General features: G+C 36.5%; 1 protein-coding gene across 1 annotated transcript in view; it reads left to right on the top strand.

The window, feature by feature from the left end:
* The window catches only part of FREM2 (FRAS1 related extracellular matrix 2), a 168,897-nt gene that overhangs the window by 149,710 nt on the left and 4,878 nt on the right, over positions 1 to 14,309 (top strand). The window contains exons 17-23 of the mRNA XM_079136143.1: positions 7,858 to 8,050; positions 9,395 to 9,499; positions 10,897 to 11,024; positions 11,125 to 11,259; positions 12,027 to 12,153; positions 12,976 to 13,163; positions 13,376 to 13,522. Of these exons, the coding sequence (XP_078992269.1) occupies positions 7,858 to 8,050; positions 9,395 to 9,499; positions 10,897 to 11,024; positions 11,125 to 11,259; positions 12,027 to 12,153; positions 12,976 to 13,163; positions 13,376 to 13,522 (1,023 nt within the window). The remainder of the gene's footprint in view (positions 1 to 7,857; positions 8,051 to 9,394; positions 9,500 to 10,896; positions 11,025 to 11,124; positions 11,260 to 12,026; positions 12,154 to 12,975; positions 13,164 to 13,375; positions 13,523 to 14,309) is intronic.

Here is a 14,309-nt window from a genome sequence, read left to right as displayed (position 1 = left end):
GTCGGCTGGTTGGTTCTGTTCATAGATTTTTTTTTTTAATAAATCTTAACTCTAGTTTTGATAACAAGGGGGACTAGTCATTAGTCACAAGGGGAACTAGACAATTGACATGGATGACATGAAAATTCATGTCTATTTCTGGAACAATGTGTCAAAATGCATATAGTTTTAAATAATGGGTAACATTAGCTTTGTATGGAAAGTTCACTGTGTAACCATTGCCTGAAACTGTTCAACTCTGACATTTAAAACTTCAAATACTGACTTCTTTTTAAAGTATGCATTATCACTTATTGCATATGTGTATAGGTGCCTACAAAACTATATCATACATCACCTAAAATGAGGATTTACAATCCCAAGGATAAGTCTAGTTTTTATCCCTCCTTACTATCTTTTCCTCTTCCCCTTCTTCCTCCTCCTTTTCTTTCTAATTTTATGGATTTTTCCTCTGTTTTATGTCTTCATCATTAATAGTCAAAATTATTTTCATGAAACATTTTTGTTATTTCTCCACTACAATTAGCAATTCCTCTTCATACTACACAGACATTATTACATACAATACCACTTGCATACAAAATCCTCTTCCCCACCATCAACAAAAATAGTTGTTAAAATGGTAAGGAAAAAACCAGTCTTGTTGGTCTGCTCTTTGAATTCCAGTAACTTGGGAAGCTTAGGCAGGAGGAGCCCAAGTTTGAGGTCAGCCTGGAAAATCAGCAAGACTCGGACGAAAAATAAAAACAAATAAGCGGGGGGGGGGGGGGGGGGGGGGGGGGTTGTGAATGTAACTTAGTAGTAGAACACTTGCCTAGCATTAAGGAGGTCCTGGGTTTGATGCCAAATACTGAAAAAAAAAAAAAAAATCATAAGAAAGCAAGGTCTCCATTGCGGTTATAATAGAAAATCTAAATATATTGAGTATCATTTAAGATTGTAATGCACATTTGAACTGAAAGTAATGCTCCGTCTTACTTGAACTGAATAAAGAGTTATAAAAGCAGTTTTGTACATTAAAGTAGTGAAGGGTACACAGAATATAACATATCTTTCAAGATTTAACCAAGGTGAGGCTCAATTCCTAATGGAATAGACAGTTCCTGAATTCCTTTGGGCTATATTCCTAAGGTGTTAAAATATAAAGCAAGTAGTAGAAAGAGAGAAGTAGATGATAACTCACTATCGGTTTAATCCCACAGCAAAGCTGTGGGACTTGACAAGCTCAGCCGGTGTTGATGTTGAATTGAGCAGCCACACATTATGTCTGGAGTCATTGAACTTCAGGTCATGAGAGTTCATCTTAATAGCTTCCTTTAAAAGCAGTCACACTTGGTAACTTGAACAAATTAGGAAAAATGCCAAATAAAAACACCAACATAAAGGCAGTGTGAAATGGTGGAAAAAACCTAGATACTGGATTCAAGCCAATGGAGACTCAAACTTGGTTCTAATATACTCTACCTAAGTTTTCTTGGGCACATTACTTAAGCCTTCATAAATGACAACTCTTCATGTCCTTCTTCCTCAACCTGTCTTTGCCACCTTAAAAAAAAAAAATTCTATCCCCAGAATAAAAACAAAGGCTCATTTCACCAACTCTATCTTAAGTAGAGTTTCCTTTGTAGATCTAATCTCTCTAGTTCCTTTAGCTCTTCCTCACAGAGCCTATTTTTAATCCATTATTGAATCACTTCTGCTTTTTTTCTGATTGCTCTGGTCTCAGGAAATTGGTCAAGTCATGGAATCTTTTGGCATAGAAAAATATAGGCCATAATAATAGGATTACTGCAGTTCAGTTATTCCTTGCTGAAGTCACTTTTTTATGGGTCTCATCTGATTGATTACCTTTTTTCACCTCAAGAATGTTTTCTGTCTTCTCCATAAAATAGCAGTGCTTTCCTGTCCTTTATCCATAATAGCAAACATATATTTCATATTTACTATGGGTCTGCATTCTTCTAAATACTTTGTATATTTCCACTCATGCTAACCTCACAACAATCCTATGAGATGAGTACTATTTTTGTCTCCTCCTTATAGATAAGAAGCTGAAGCAGAGAGAATTCAAATAACTTGTCCAAGTTCATGTAGCTAGTAAGCCTATGCTCATAACCACATCATAATGCTTATCTAGGTATTTAATTGAGTGAGTGAATGTGAAGAATGGTTATGATCACAGATGCAGTTGCAAGGAAACCAAATGAATGTTTCCCTTTGTTCTCCATACAAGAATGCTGCCCGTTAGTGATCATGAAAATATGTACCAGGTTATGTCCACACCTACTGTTGATAAAATGGAGGAAACTCACATCCCAACAGTAGTGGCCATCTGAGTGCAGACATGTCAGTTTTAAATGCAGACACATTTCATGGGATGGCACCTGAAGAAAAGCAAAGGAAATGAGAAGTGAATAGATTCTACTTTAGAATTTCATGAAAGTCTTACACCCCTCACATTTCTGCATTTAGAATGTGAAAACGGGCAAAAATAAATTGGAACCATCAGTGTGCATGATGTATGCTTTTGAATAGCTTCATTTCGAGTGGTTTTGTTGATCTCCCCAGGCAGCTGCACATGCAGGTATATTTGGCCTCTGCAGAGCCACAGAACCCTAGCCAAGCACCAAGCAGACACGACTTCCCTCATTTAGACCTTTCTTAGACTTGGCATTTCAGATTAAGGTAATCACTGTGCAAACAAATTTTATTAACCTGTAATTGCTTCTGCCAGAAGCAACGCGATGGGGAATTGACTTTTTTCTTTATGTGTCCTTGGTAGTTAAAGCTACCACCATGAAATATTGCCAAGTTCTTGCCTTTGTGTCTGTGATTAGAGATCTGTTTCTGACACATTCTAAAAGGGTTTTCTGCCTTCACCAACCACCCAATTTGGATTATTTATCATGTAAGAAGAGTTGCCAAAGTGAAGGAATCGCCTGGAAAATCCAGGATAGTTATCTGTTAACAGCAATACAGTTCAACTGTTTTATGCAATCTGACTTGCTGCTGCTATCAAGATTGTATCAGCTTTGGCCATCTTACTCATTTATACATTCATTCATTAAAAATAAACTTTCCATGAACACCAAAGGAACATATCAGATACCAGGAGAGGACACTAGACAAAGCTTACAGTCCAACAAGGTAAAGTTAAAAGACTCAGACTATCACTTTTGTAAAAGTTAAGAATTTTACTTGCCAAGAAAAAGAAATTTTGAATTTCTATAATGATTTGACTCTGAAATCATTTTAATCATTAGTTTCTAAAATATAAAAGTAGGGCAATGGCAGGAAAAAAATGTCGATGAAACAAATTATTTTATTACATATTTTGTGCTCCCTGTGTTTCGTTTAAAAATGATAATAATAAAGTTGTTCCAGTATGCTATGAAAAATGCTCTTGATGCAAGAGTTAAACTAAGATTTTAAAAGTATTGGATTTTTTGTGATTTTTCTCATGAAAACAAGTTCTTTAAAAAATAAAAGACATTCATTTTACCTTTTATTAGTTGTATTGCAAGGTAAGAATTTTAACTTCCACCTTGCTAGGTAAACATCAACTGATAATATGGCTCAGGGTGCATGAATAAGCTGCATAAATGCATCCCAGTTATTACAGTTTGCACTTAAGACATGAAATTGCAATGAACTTGTGAGAAGATGTGTTATGATTTTAGAAAAGTGAATTGTTTTTAGTTGCTTTGGTGAATGGTTTTGCCTTCTTTTCTTTTCTGGTGTGTTTGATTTTCAAACATGGACTTTGAGGCTAGAATATACTTTAGAGGTCATCTGTCTTCATCCCATTACTTTGTATTCAGTGCACAGTTTCTCTTTTAGGTATAAGCTCTAACTCATTTTGTAAGGGATAGCAAGAGAAATTCAAAATGTTTAACTTTAACAAATTATGTTGCTTCTTGTTTTGTCAAACTTACCAATTTTTAGCCATGTGCATGGTTTAATGAAAGTAATGATATCATTGTGGACATCTAGGGAACTAAAGATGTAAAGAAAGAAAAAAATACCCTATTCATTATCCCACTATTGTTGGAAAAGACACATTTTTCTAACCTCCTCTTAATATGCATCACATTTTTAAGTATACTGGCATAATATTAATTATAACATTTTGTATTCTGCTTTTTAACCTAACATGAATATTTGCCATGACAAGGAAAATTCTTCAGATTCTTGGCTACACGATACTTCACCTTGGGGGTGTCCATCACACTGAATTCAACCATCCTTCTGTTGCTGGTCATTTAGATCATTTATAATTCTCTCATCATAACTATCCCATAGAGTGCTCCTTGCCTTGAAAGAATTTGTGGACCAATATTAACTCCCATTCCAGGATCTGCACCTGCCTCTCTGATACACAGACCCTTAGAGAGTCTTGTAACTAGGCCAAAGCCAAGGTCTCTTTCTCCGAAGACTTCCCAGATGTGTGCTGTTCATACAACATGGCTAAGAATTCTAACTCGTGAAAGTGGTGACCTCAACCAAGTAGCTATGCACACCTGGAGACCTGAAGTTATTGAGATCGATGAACTTTTTTTCCACATTCACAAACACTGCCATCCTGATGTGTGTAGATGTTTCTGGCAACAAAACAAACAACAGAAAGATATTTCAACCAGTAGGAAATTCCCAGCAGTGATAACCTGGTTAGTTTTCAATCTGCAAGGTAAACACAGACCACCTATCCTACTAAAAGGGAGGAATGCACCCACTGATAAAATATTTTTAAATAATTTTTATTTTGAATATGTGTAAGCTAGTTGAAAAAATTGAGGAGGGGGTGTCTACATCTGCACTGTCTAATCTGATAGTACCAGCCACGGTACAGGTAAAATACATACCAGTTTTCAAAGACTCAATGTAAAAAGCAATGTATAATATCTTACTAAAAATCATCTTACATTGATTACATATTAAAATGTAATTTTTGATATATTGGGCTAAGTTAACTGTATAATTGAAATTCATTTCACCTGCTTTTTTTTTTTTTTTACTTTTTCAAATTTAGCTATGAGAAAATTTTAAATTGAATTTGTGACTCCTATTCTTATGGAACACTAGTGTGATAATATATATACTTATATATGATTACTTACATAAGCATATATAAAACATATATATTGCTTACTTTATGAGAATTTTTAAATCAATAAAGCAAAATGTAAGTTGGGTGGTTACAACTGTATACCCAAAATAAGTGAAGAATTAGAGCTACGGCAATTTTCTTTAACATTAGTTCCCACCTCAGAAAATATTACCAGTGCAGTTTTCCTTTTGGGGCACAGTCTTTCTCCCTGTTCATCCCCTCTCTACGTACCTCACACTAAATAGCAGACATTCTCTTAGGCAAATAATATACTCCCCAAATACATACTTGCTACTTAGTAATATAAATTTGACAAGATGTCACCTTTTCCAGGGCATTTGCATTTTACACTTTCTCCTTTAAATATAGTATTTTGAGTGTTTCCATTTGTTGAATAAACTTCAAAGGTCAGCAAGGACATGTGGAGGCGCTCACTGCGTCTCTGTTTAAGATTTGCCATTTTCAATATAAACGAATACCTCCAAAAGTCTTCAGGTACAGTAGACCGAAAGGAAATTGAGTGCTTTTAAAAGTGACATCTAAAGTTAAATTGATTGCACTGCATGCTTCAATTAAAAAAAAAAAAAAAACAGATTGATGACCTGAATGATTAAGGTCATTCCATTTAGGCTTCTGTTCCTCAAGGCAGAGATTCTAAGTAGACAGAAAGAAGACTTGACCAAGGATAATTAGAAAATGCAATCAGATGCTAATTCCATGTCCAGAGATGATCAAATTCTAGTTTACCATAAGAATCAAACAAAATCAAATAAGAATTAGTCATGGAGCTCTATTCCAATTAACTTATTCATAGAAAATAAATGTTAACAATTCCCTCCAAAATAATACACTGAGTAATGATTGATGGATTAGTGTATATGATTGACAAAAATCATAAAGTTTAATTTGAAATTCATGACTGAAGCCTAATATTTAAAGAATGGTGACTTTTTAGATCTCAGGATGAAATCTAAATCATAAGGACCACTGGTCCATGGATTACTTAATTATCCTCCATCACACTGCCAGAGCTTTAACACAGCACTTTAGTCACTTTAGAGACTTTAGAGTCCCTTGCTCAGTGTAAGTTATAATAGCCAATCTTGGAAAACTGTGTCGCACAGGACTTGTATTGCAAGGCACCTTTCTTGCTAACCCAGATTAGCAGGAAATGGAAAGTGTTAGTTTCTACATAGCTGGGAACCAACTTACTGGTTGATGGTTCTCATTTTACATGTTTTGTTAGTGAGTCTCATAATCATTTTTGTGACTTGAGTAGTTCACTATTAACCCCATGATAGCATGCTAGGTTAGAGTTTTCTTGATTTAAATTATTTGCTAACTTGGGTACTGATTCCTTTTGTCAGCTCAGCATAGAAGAATGAGACTATTATCACACTGTCTGACTTGAACGTCTAAGGAGTGTGTCCTAACCTAAGTCCATTTTCTCTTGCATGGAAGAGAATAGTTGTGTTTGTCCTACTGTTCTTCAGAGCTATTTTGAGAATTAGCTATGATAATTTTTGTTAGATGATGTTAGGACTGTCATCAGCTTTGTTTGGAATGTGATAAAGTGTAGTAAGAGTAGAAAAAAACATGGACCAGAAGCTGAGTTCTAATTTTGGTGGAGCTACTAAGGACCTTTAAAGTATCCTGTGAGAAGTGTATCTTATTTCTTTAAGACAATTTTCCTATCTCTTTCTGTATTCATTGCCTATCTACCCATCCAATCACCCACAAATACACATAAATGTAATTATGGAGGAGAATGAAAATATTATGTAGCTTTTGTTAGGAATCTAGTCTGAAATGTGATCTGTGCTCAATAAATAAATATTACTTTAACCTCCACTAGCCCCAATCCACCTGCTAAGTACCTGAAGAGGAAAAGTATAAAGTTCAAAGCAAGACACTGCATTGAAAAATTTTTTTTTGCTCTAATTATGCCTGGGTCATTTTAAATGTTCTATGTCATCATTAAATATGTTTGTTTACAGTTCTTCACAGTTTTGCCTCATCTTCTTCTATGTAATAAAAAAAGGAGCTTACAGTAGCATTTTTCATTATAACCCCAAATTGGCAATAACCCAAATGTCCATCCACTGATGAATGAGTAAATAAAATACAATGTGGACACAAAATGGACTGCTATTCAGTTATAAAAGGAAATGAAGTATTGAAACATGGATGCACCCTGAAAACATTCTAAGTGAATGAAGTCCATCACAAAAGGCCACAAATTGTATGAGCCCATTTATACCAAATGTCCAGAATAGGCAATACTTGGGGACACCAAGTAGACTAGAGGTTGCCAGGGACTGTGGGGAGAAGGGGTGGGGGTGACTGCTGATGGGTACTGGGTTCTTTTGGCAGGTGATTAAAATGTTCTAAAATTGCACAACTCCTTGAATATACTAACGACTACTGAATTTTCCACTTTAAATAATACGATTTGTGAACTATATCTTTAAAAAGGACTGTGTAAGCCTACTATGCTCAAAATAATGTTCATCCTAAGCATTTCTGATGCATACCCTCTGCCTCAAATAAAGGGGCAATAACAATAGTAATAACAACGTAATTGTTCCCAAGCTAAGAGTGAGATAACAATGTTACAAAATTCTGTCATTTCCTTTCCTGGGTAACTAATGTGAAATCCTCAATTAAGTGTAAGGAAAATGGCTTGTACAAAATTAGACTCATCTAGTCCACACAGGGGCGTGTTGATAGGTATGATTTTATTGTTTCAGGTCCTAAACCTAGTGCAGTCCTACGTGACCCTTCGAGTTCCTCTGTACGTTTCCTACGTGTTCCACTCCCCCGTTGGAGTAGGTGGCTGGCAGCATTTTGATTTGAAGTCGGAGCTCCGTCTGACTTTCGTGTATGACACTGCCATCTTGTGGAGCAATGGAATTGGCAGCCCACCAGGAGCTGAACTCCAAGGTGCGTGCATGGGACAGAGCGCTCCGGGTTTCTTACCTACCTGAATTACTTAAGAGAAGTGGGGGGTGGGGGGCATTTGTTTTGCTTTGTTTACTGTAGTTAACAAAAATAGAAGCAACTTTCAATATATTCTTTTTTTTTTCTATTCAGCAATAAGATTATTTCCCTTTTGTGATGGACAGAATCTTATTTAACAAGATCATCCCAATGACTAGAATTTTTTATCTGTAACTGTTAAATATAAACTTTCTGCATTCCGTGGATGTTTTACTCTAACAATCCATCTTAGTTGATTAGTAATTGATGTGTATTTCCCCAGGTTCTAGAAAATGGATACAGAAACTAGCTGTGTGATCTGAGGCATATTGCTTAAACTTTGTAGGACTCACAAAACTTCTAATATCTCTCTCCGATTTAACATTCTATTATTTTATGATACGTTAGCCAAATGTCTTAGAACACAGGTCTCTGAAGTGCTTAGGACCCATTGGCAATTGCAAAAGTTCATTTTACACTCTGTGAGAATAATAATTTGAAGTCTATCAGCTTAAAGTTTAATTATTCCATTGTAGATAAGGACTTTTTCTTTTCAGACAGACCTTTTTGTTCTGGTCCTATGGATGTCTATAGCATCATGCTGAAACTCCATTATTAGCCAGAAAGAAAACAGAGTGGGTAGCATATCTCAAACACAAATCTACTGTCTTAGGCAGATTAAAATCACCATAAAGCTATGTGAAAAGTAACCTGATCACCCTAAATAATCACTTCAGGATATGTCATGTATTTTAATTCCACATCTCACCCTAGATGGATATTTAAGTGAATCTTAATGAAGATTCTTTCCTTGGTCCTCAGTGTGTATATATATTTAATTTCTTACATGTAGAGCTAAATTTTGCCAAACTGTTAAATGTCTTGGTAAAGTTTCAGGGTTTTCTTGAAGCCTGTAAAATTTGCAGTCAAAATTCTGGAGAACACAAACCCATTTCCACTTAGATGTCCACATTTCTATGATTTTGACAAGCTCATCATTTCTCTCAATTTATAGCTTCACTTTTGCAGACTAACCCTGAAAACACAAACTCTGCCTATTGTAATCCATCTGTATTTCATAGCAAACTGACTCATTATCTAATTCGTTTCGCCTCCCCTTTAGATGTCTTTTCTTCTTAGAAAATAAAGAAATCTCTGCCTTTCTTATTATTCAGATTTCTTCTGATGATATCCTTTGTCTGCAGCGCTTAAAGATCAGACAAATCTGAATTAGTTTTTGGAAAGAATCAGTACATCAGGAGTCTCTGCCCACCTGTATTTCCACTCTGTGTGCTGTCCCCATTGTAGGTTCTCTCTATCCAACGAGCATGCGCATCAGGGAAGAGGGGCGCCTGGCTGTGAACTTCAAGACCCAGGCTCAGTTCCACGGCTTGTTTGTGCTGTCACATCCCGGTAAGCCCCACTCTCCATTAGCAGTCACTCCCCACACAAGAAAGAGATAAAGTTTCTGTATTCACATGTGTTTCAGCATGTTTGCCCACTAGCTTTGAAGCCCTTAATTTCAAGTGAATTTTATATGTGTGATTATCTCCTTGAAGGCTTGATAATTGTTTGCTGTTATTTCATCATCCACAAAATTATCATAATGCAGACTTTTAGAGATAATGCAAACTCTTTGAAACTCTTTGAGTGTTTGTAAAGGGAAACCTCAGAGTTCATGTTTAGTAGAGTTTTCCTTAGATAAAGAACACGGGAATAACAATTCCCTTCTCCACTTTGCTTCTGTTATACCAAAAAAAAAAAAAAAAAACAAGGGTGATTCATTTAGCAAGCACATCTCTGTTTAGAGTCCTTCTTTAGGTATTGTAAGAAATCTTTATAAGAGAGCCAGAAGTGGTACTTTACTTTCATACTGAAGTTTCAGGTGTTTTAACTGCTTATCTTTAACAAGGATCGGCTACTCAATGTGATGGACTGTCTTTGAGTATCAGTAAGGTAGCAGTCAGTAAAGCCCCATGTTTGATGGTTTAAAAAGGACATTTCATTACAAATAATTTGTTTTCTTATTTGAGTTTCCATATTACTAAGCTGGTTTTGAGTGTTTTACTGGAGTGCCAACTTCTGTTAGATTGGGAAGGGAAAATAGTTGACTTTCATTCCCCATATCCTTCCTTTTTCTGGATGTAAGTCCTAATGAAAGAGAGACCAGAGCTGAATATTCAGGCAAATAAAGAGGGTTCGTTGTATTTTTATGAGATTGAGTTACAAGAAATACAGAACCCAAAGGAATCATTTTGCTTTATTGTAATTGACAGTTCTGAAAAAGGAGGATTTCCTGGGTTTTACAGTTCCTTCCACAGGTCCACCTTTCTAATAAACTGAATCTTTGTTTAGCCCCAATTGCAGGCAATCTAATTAAATTTAGATCCCATTCATAAATTGGGGTTGCCCAGCTGTGCAGAGGCTAACAGACTATTTGAAGTTCAGCTCCTAGCATTGGTGCACAATAAATACATTCACATGCACTGTGATCGCTGTGCACTGACTCCCTGGAAAGTAGTCCTGAGCAGTTTGAGCATTCTCTATACAATTACCTTTTGAGACTATCATAGCAGAAAAGGCATGGAAGTCACACACCTTCCCTGTGTGATGATCTTGGTACAGTCACATAATTGCTCTCAGTCCAATTTCTTCACCTGCAACATGAAGATTATTATACAATCTTGATTACTTTGCAGACTTATAAGAATACAAGCACATAATACGTGGTAAGGTACTTTGAACATTAAACTGCTGTTCATTCTTCCAATTTAACTACTAAACCATTGTTATTGTTGGCACTTTCCCAGCATCCTTTACCAATTCGATGATCATGTCAGCTGATCATCCAGGCCTGACCTTTTCCCTCCGCCTTATAAGGAGTGAACCAACCTATAACCAGCCTATACAGCAATGGAGCTTTGTCTCTGACTTTGCAGTAAGTAAAGCTTACTTAAATTTTCCTTTTCTGCTGCCTTTTGATTTTATCTTGAATTTTTAAGTGGAAACTATATAAATGCCTTCTTTCCTTCTCAAAGGTACGTGACTACTCGGGAACCTATACTGTAAAGCTGGTGCCATGCACCTCCCCATCCAATCAGGAGTACCGACTGCCAGTCACCTGCAACCCGAGAGAGCCTGTCACCTTTGACCTTGACATCCGCTTCCAACAGGTGTGTCTCATAGAGTTATTATCCCATGACCTGTAGAATCCCACTTTGTTCAAGTCTTGGTTTACTTTGATCACTACTCTTTTTTTCACACGTGAATGACTTTAATTCTTCTATACTGAGAAAAAAGGAAGTCACATAGGAAGAAGGCAAGGGAAGAAAGAAGGCAAACTGAACTGAATTTTATCTGTTGTTAGTTCTGGATATAAAATTCATAGTTTAAGTTCATGCAGGAGTGATTTTTTTCTTATCTGATCTCATCTTGTCAGCTCCTGCAGTTTTGCTACCTCAGAGATTTGAGAACTTTCCCAGAGTTCTGCCCATCTTCATCTCATTCTTAATCTTCAAGGAGAATGAAAAACCTACAGTTCAAACCACCTCAAAGTACCTACTTGCTATGATATATTAAATGTTGACCTTCCACCAACCATGATATTTACAGGGTTGTTATATGCCCCAATATACCAGTAGAAATGAGTTCAAGCAATGCCACTTAGTCCCATTCAAACAAAGAATTTAACCCCACCAGTTTTGCTTTTTCAAGAAGGACAAAATGAACATAGTTAATTCCCTAAATTGACTTGATTGACTATGGAGATTGCAGCATGGTGTTTAGTAGTCTCTGTGCCAGCATACAGTGAATGTGTGTGCATAAGTGTGTGTGTGTGTGTGTGTGTGTGTGTGTGTGTGTGTGTCAACAGTGCGGTGTGTACTTGTGAACCTTCAGAACCATCGAGAATACATAAAAGGGCTTTTACCCTTGATTTTAGGTCAGTGATCCAGTGGCAGCTGAGTTTAGCCTGAATACTCAGATGTACCTACTCTCCAAGAAGAGTCTCTGGTTGTCTGACGGATCCATGGGATTTGGGCAAGAAAGTGATGTTGCTTTTGCAGAAGGTATTACTTCAGAGAGGGCTGCTCTGTTTGTCCTTGCTTTATTGGGATTGTGTTTGAGGAGGAAAATGACATCCTCTTCTGTGTTGTAATATAAGCAAGTCTTCCTCACTCCGGTAGGTGTGAGGAGTCACTGAATTGGGCAGATGTCACTGAATGGTGTCTTTATTCTGTTTAGCCTCTGTATACCTTAGAGTTAGTCTGTGTTTTTTTTTTTTTTTTCTTTTCTTGGATTTTTTTCTCAGTTTTCACAGATTGAAATACTGCAGCAAATGAGATTTTAAATGCCTCATAAGCAAATTTTGTTTCCATCTTTTTTAATGGTTTATGCTCAGCACCTAGAAAAATACCTAGCAAACCCAAGAGGATAGTAATTATTGTGAAATATGTGATTAAATACCAGGGGGTTTCATTAAACTCTCTTTCAAAAGCAAATAAAGTTAATTAGGCTATTTATTGATGTTTTCTTTTTCAGTATTCTTTTATATTATATTAGTCTACATCTCACCCACTAATTAATTTGTGTAAACTGGACTTTAACCACATGTGAATGTTATGAATGTCAAATCATAGACCAGACTTTTGGGTTATTCCACTGGTGGTTGAGTCTCTGAGGCTCCATAGCTCTCCAGTTGGTCTCAGTCATTCCAAAAAGTGGTCTTATTAGAGACCTGGGAGTTGACTGAATCCAAACATGAAAAGGCCTTTCATATTTGATGACAGATGCAAAGAAAATAATCTCTGGGTCATTATTGTCATAAAGTGCAGCATCATACAGAGACATTCTATCACAGAAAAGAAATAACATTTCCACATCTGTTTCAGGTGATATAATCTATGGTCGTGTCATGGTAGATCCCGTCCAGAATCTGGGTGACTCCTTTTACTGCAGCATCGAGAAGGTTTTCCTATGCACTGGAGCTGATGGCTACGTCCCCAAGTACAGTCCGACAAATGAAGAATATGGCTGCTTAGCCGACTCTCCTTCACTCCTGTATAGATTTAAAATTGTGGTAAGTGCTTTGATCCAAACAATGAACTAGATAGATTTTTAAATGTAAGCCTTTCGGTCTTATTCTTTAAAACAATATCATCATTTTTAAATTAAATCAAATAGTGGCATTTTATGTCAATTTGTACTTGCACAAAACTAATAGGAAAACTTTCAGCCCTTGTCAAAGTTGGCATCGTCTATAACAACGATCACTTTTCTTATTGCTCAAAGGACAAAGCTCAACCAGAGACACAAGCCACCAGTTTTGGAAATGTCCTCTTTAATGCCAAACTGGCAGTGGATGACCCTGAAGCCATTCTCTTAGTGAATCAGCCTGGCTCTGATGGATTTAAAGTTGACTCAACACCACTCTTTCAGGTAGGCCCCCAAAAAGTTCCTTTAGAAAAGTTGAACAAGACTCCTGACATTTCTGTCTCAGATGTCTCTATGCCATCCACAAATTCTAGCTATTTTTATTTTTATTAATGTGTTACTATTTTAAGACTATGTGTAATGAAGACTGTTATTCAGCCCAAATATATAGAGCTAAGTCTGGCAGCTGTGTAGTTTGCTTTCCTTACTGAAAATTTCCTTCCTAGGGACTTTGCATGGCCAACTTTTGAGAGTGATCTTTCATGAACTGATGGGCTCATAAAAGCAATTGTGCACAGTCACAGTGTACAAGATCTCCCTTCTCAAAGATTCCATCAATGAAGATAGAAAATCCTAAGACAGAGAGTGCAAAGGGATACGGGCAGTCCTGGGAACTCTGAGAGGACAATCACAACAAATTCAGAGATGTGTTGACATTGTGAATCCTTGGGGGAGCAAGTACATCCTTCCAGATGATTACTGAAAATTACACACAGGCAGGATTTTACACTGACAGGGGAAATACGTCATTCTCATTCAACCTAAGGAAAGAGTCTTAAGAAAGCATATTTGTTATTCTGACTCTTCAAACAGCAGATGGAAATACGATTCCTTTCATTTTTATTATTATATCTCAAAACATCTGACATCTCTAAATCCTGAAGGCTTCAAAGAGTCATCAGAAAAATCCCTCCTCCTCCCAGATCCTGGAAAAGCTTAAAAACTGATATTTCCCCACTGTGGTCTTACCTGCAAAAAAGCAGCAAGACATACTGAAAGAGTCCCGGTGGGG

This window comes from Sciurus vulgaris (genome assembly GCF_902686455.1).
Source record: "Sciurus vulgaris genome assembly, chromosome: 4".
Classification (NCBI taxonomy): domain Eukaryota; kingdom Metazoa; phylum Chordata; class Mammalia; order Rodentia; family Sciuridae; genus Sciurus; species Sciurus vulgaris.
This window is presented reverse-complemented; position numbering and strand designations above follow the sequence as displayed.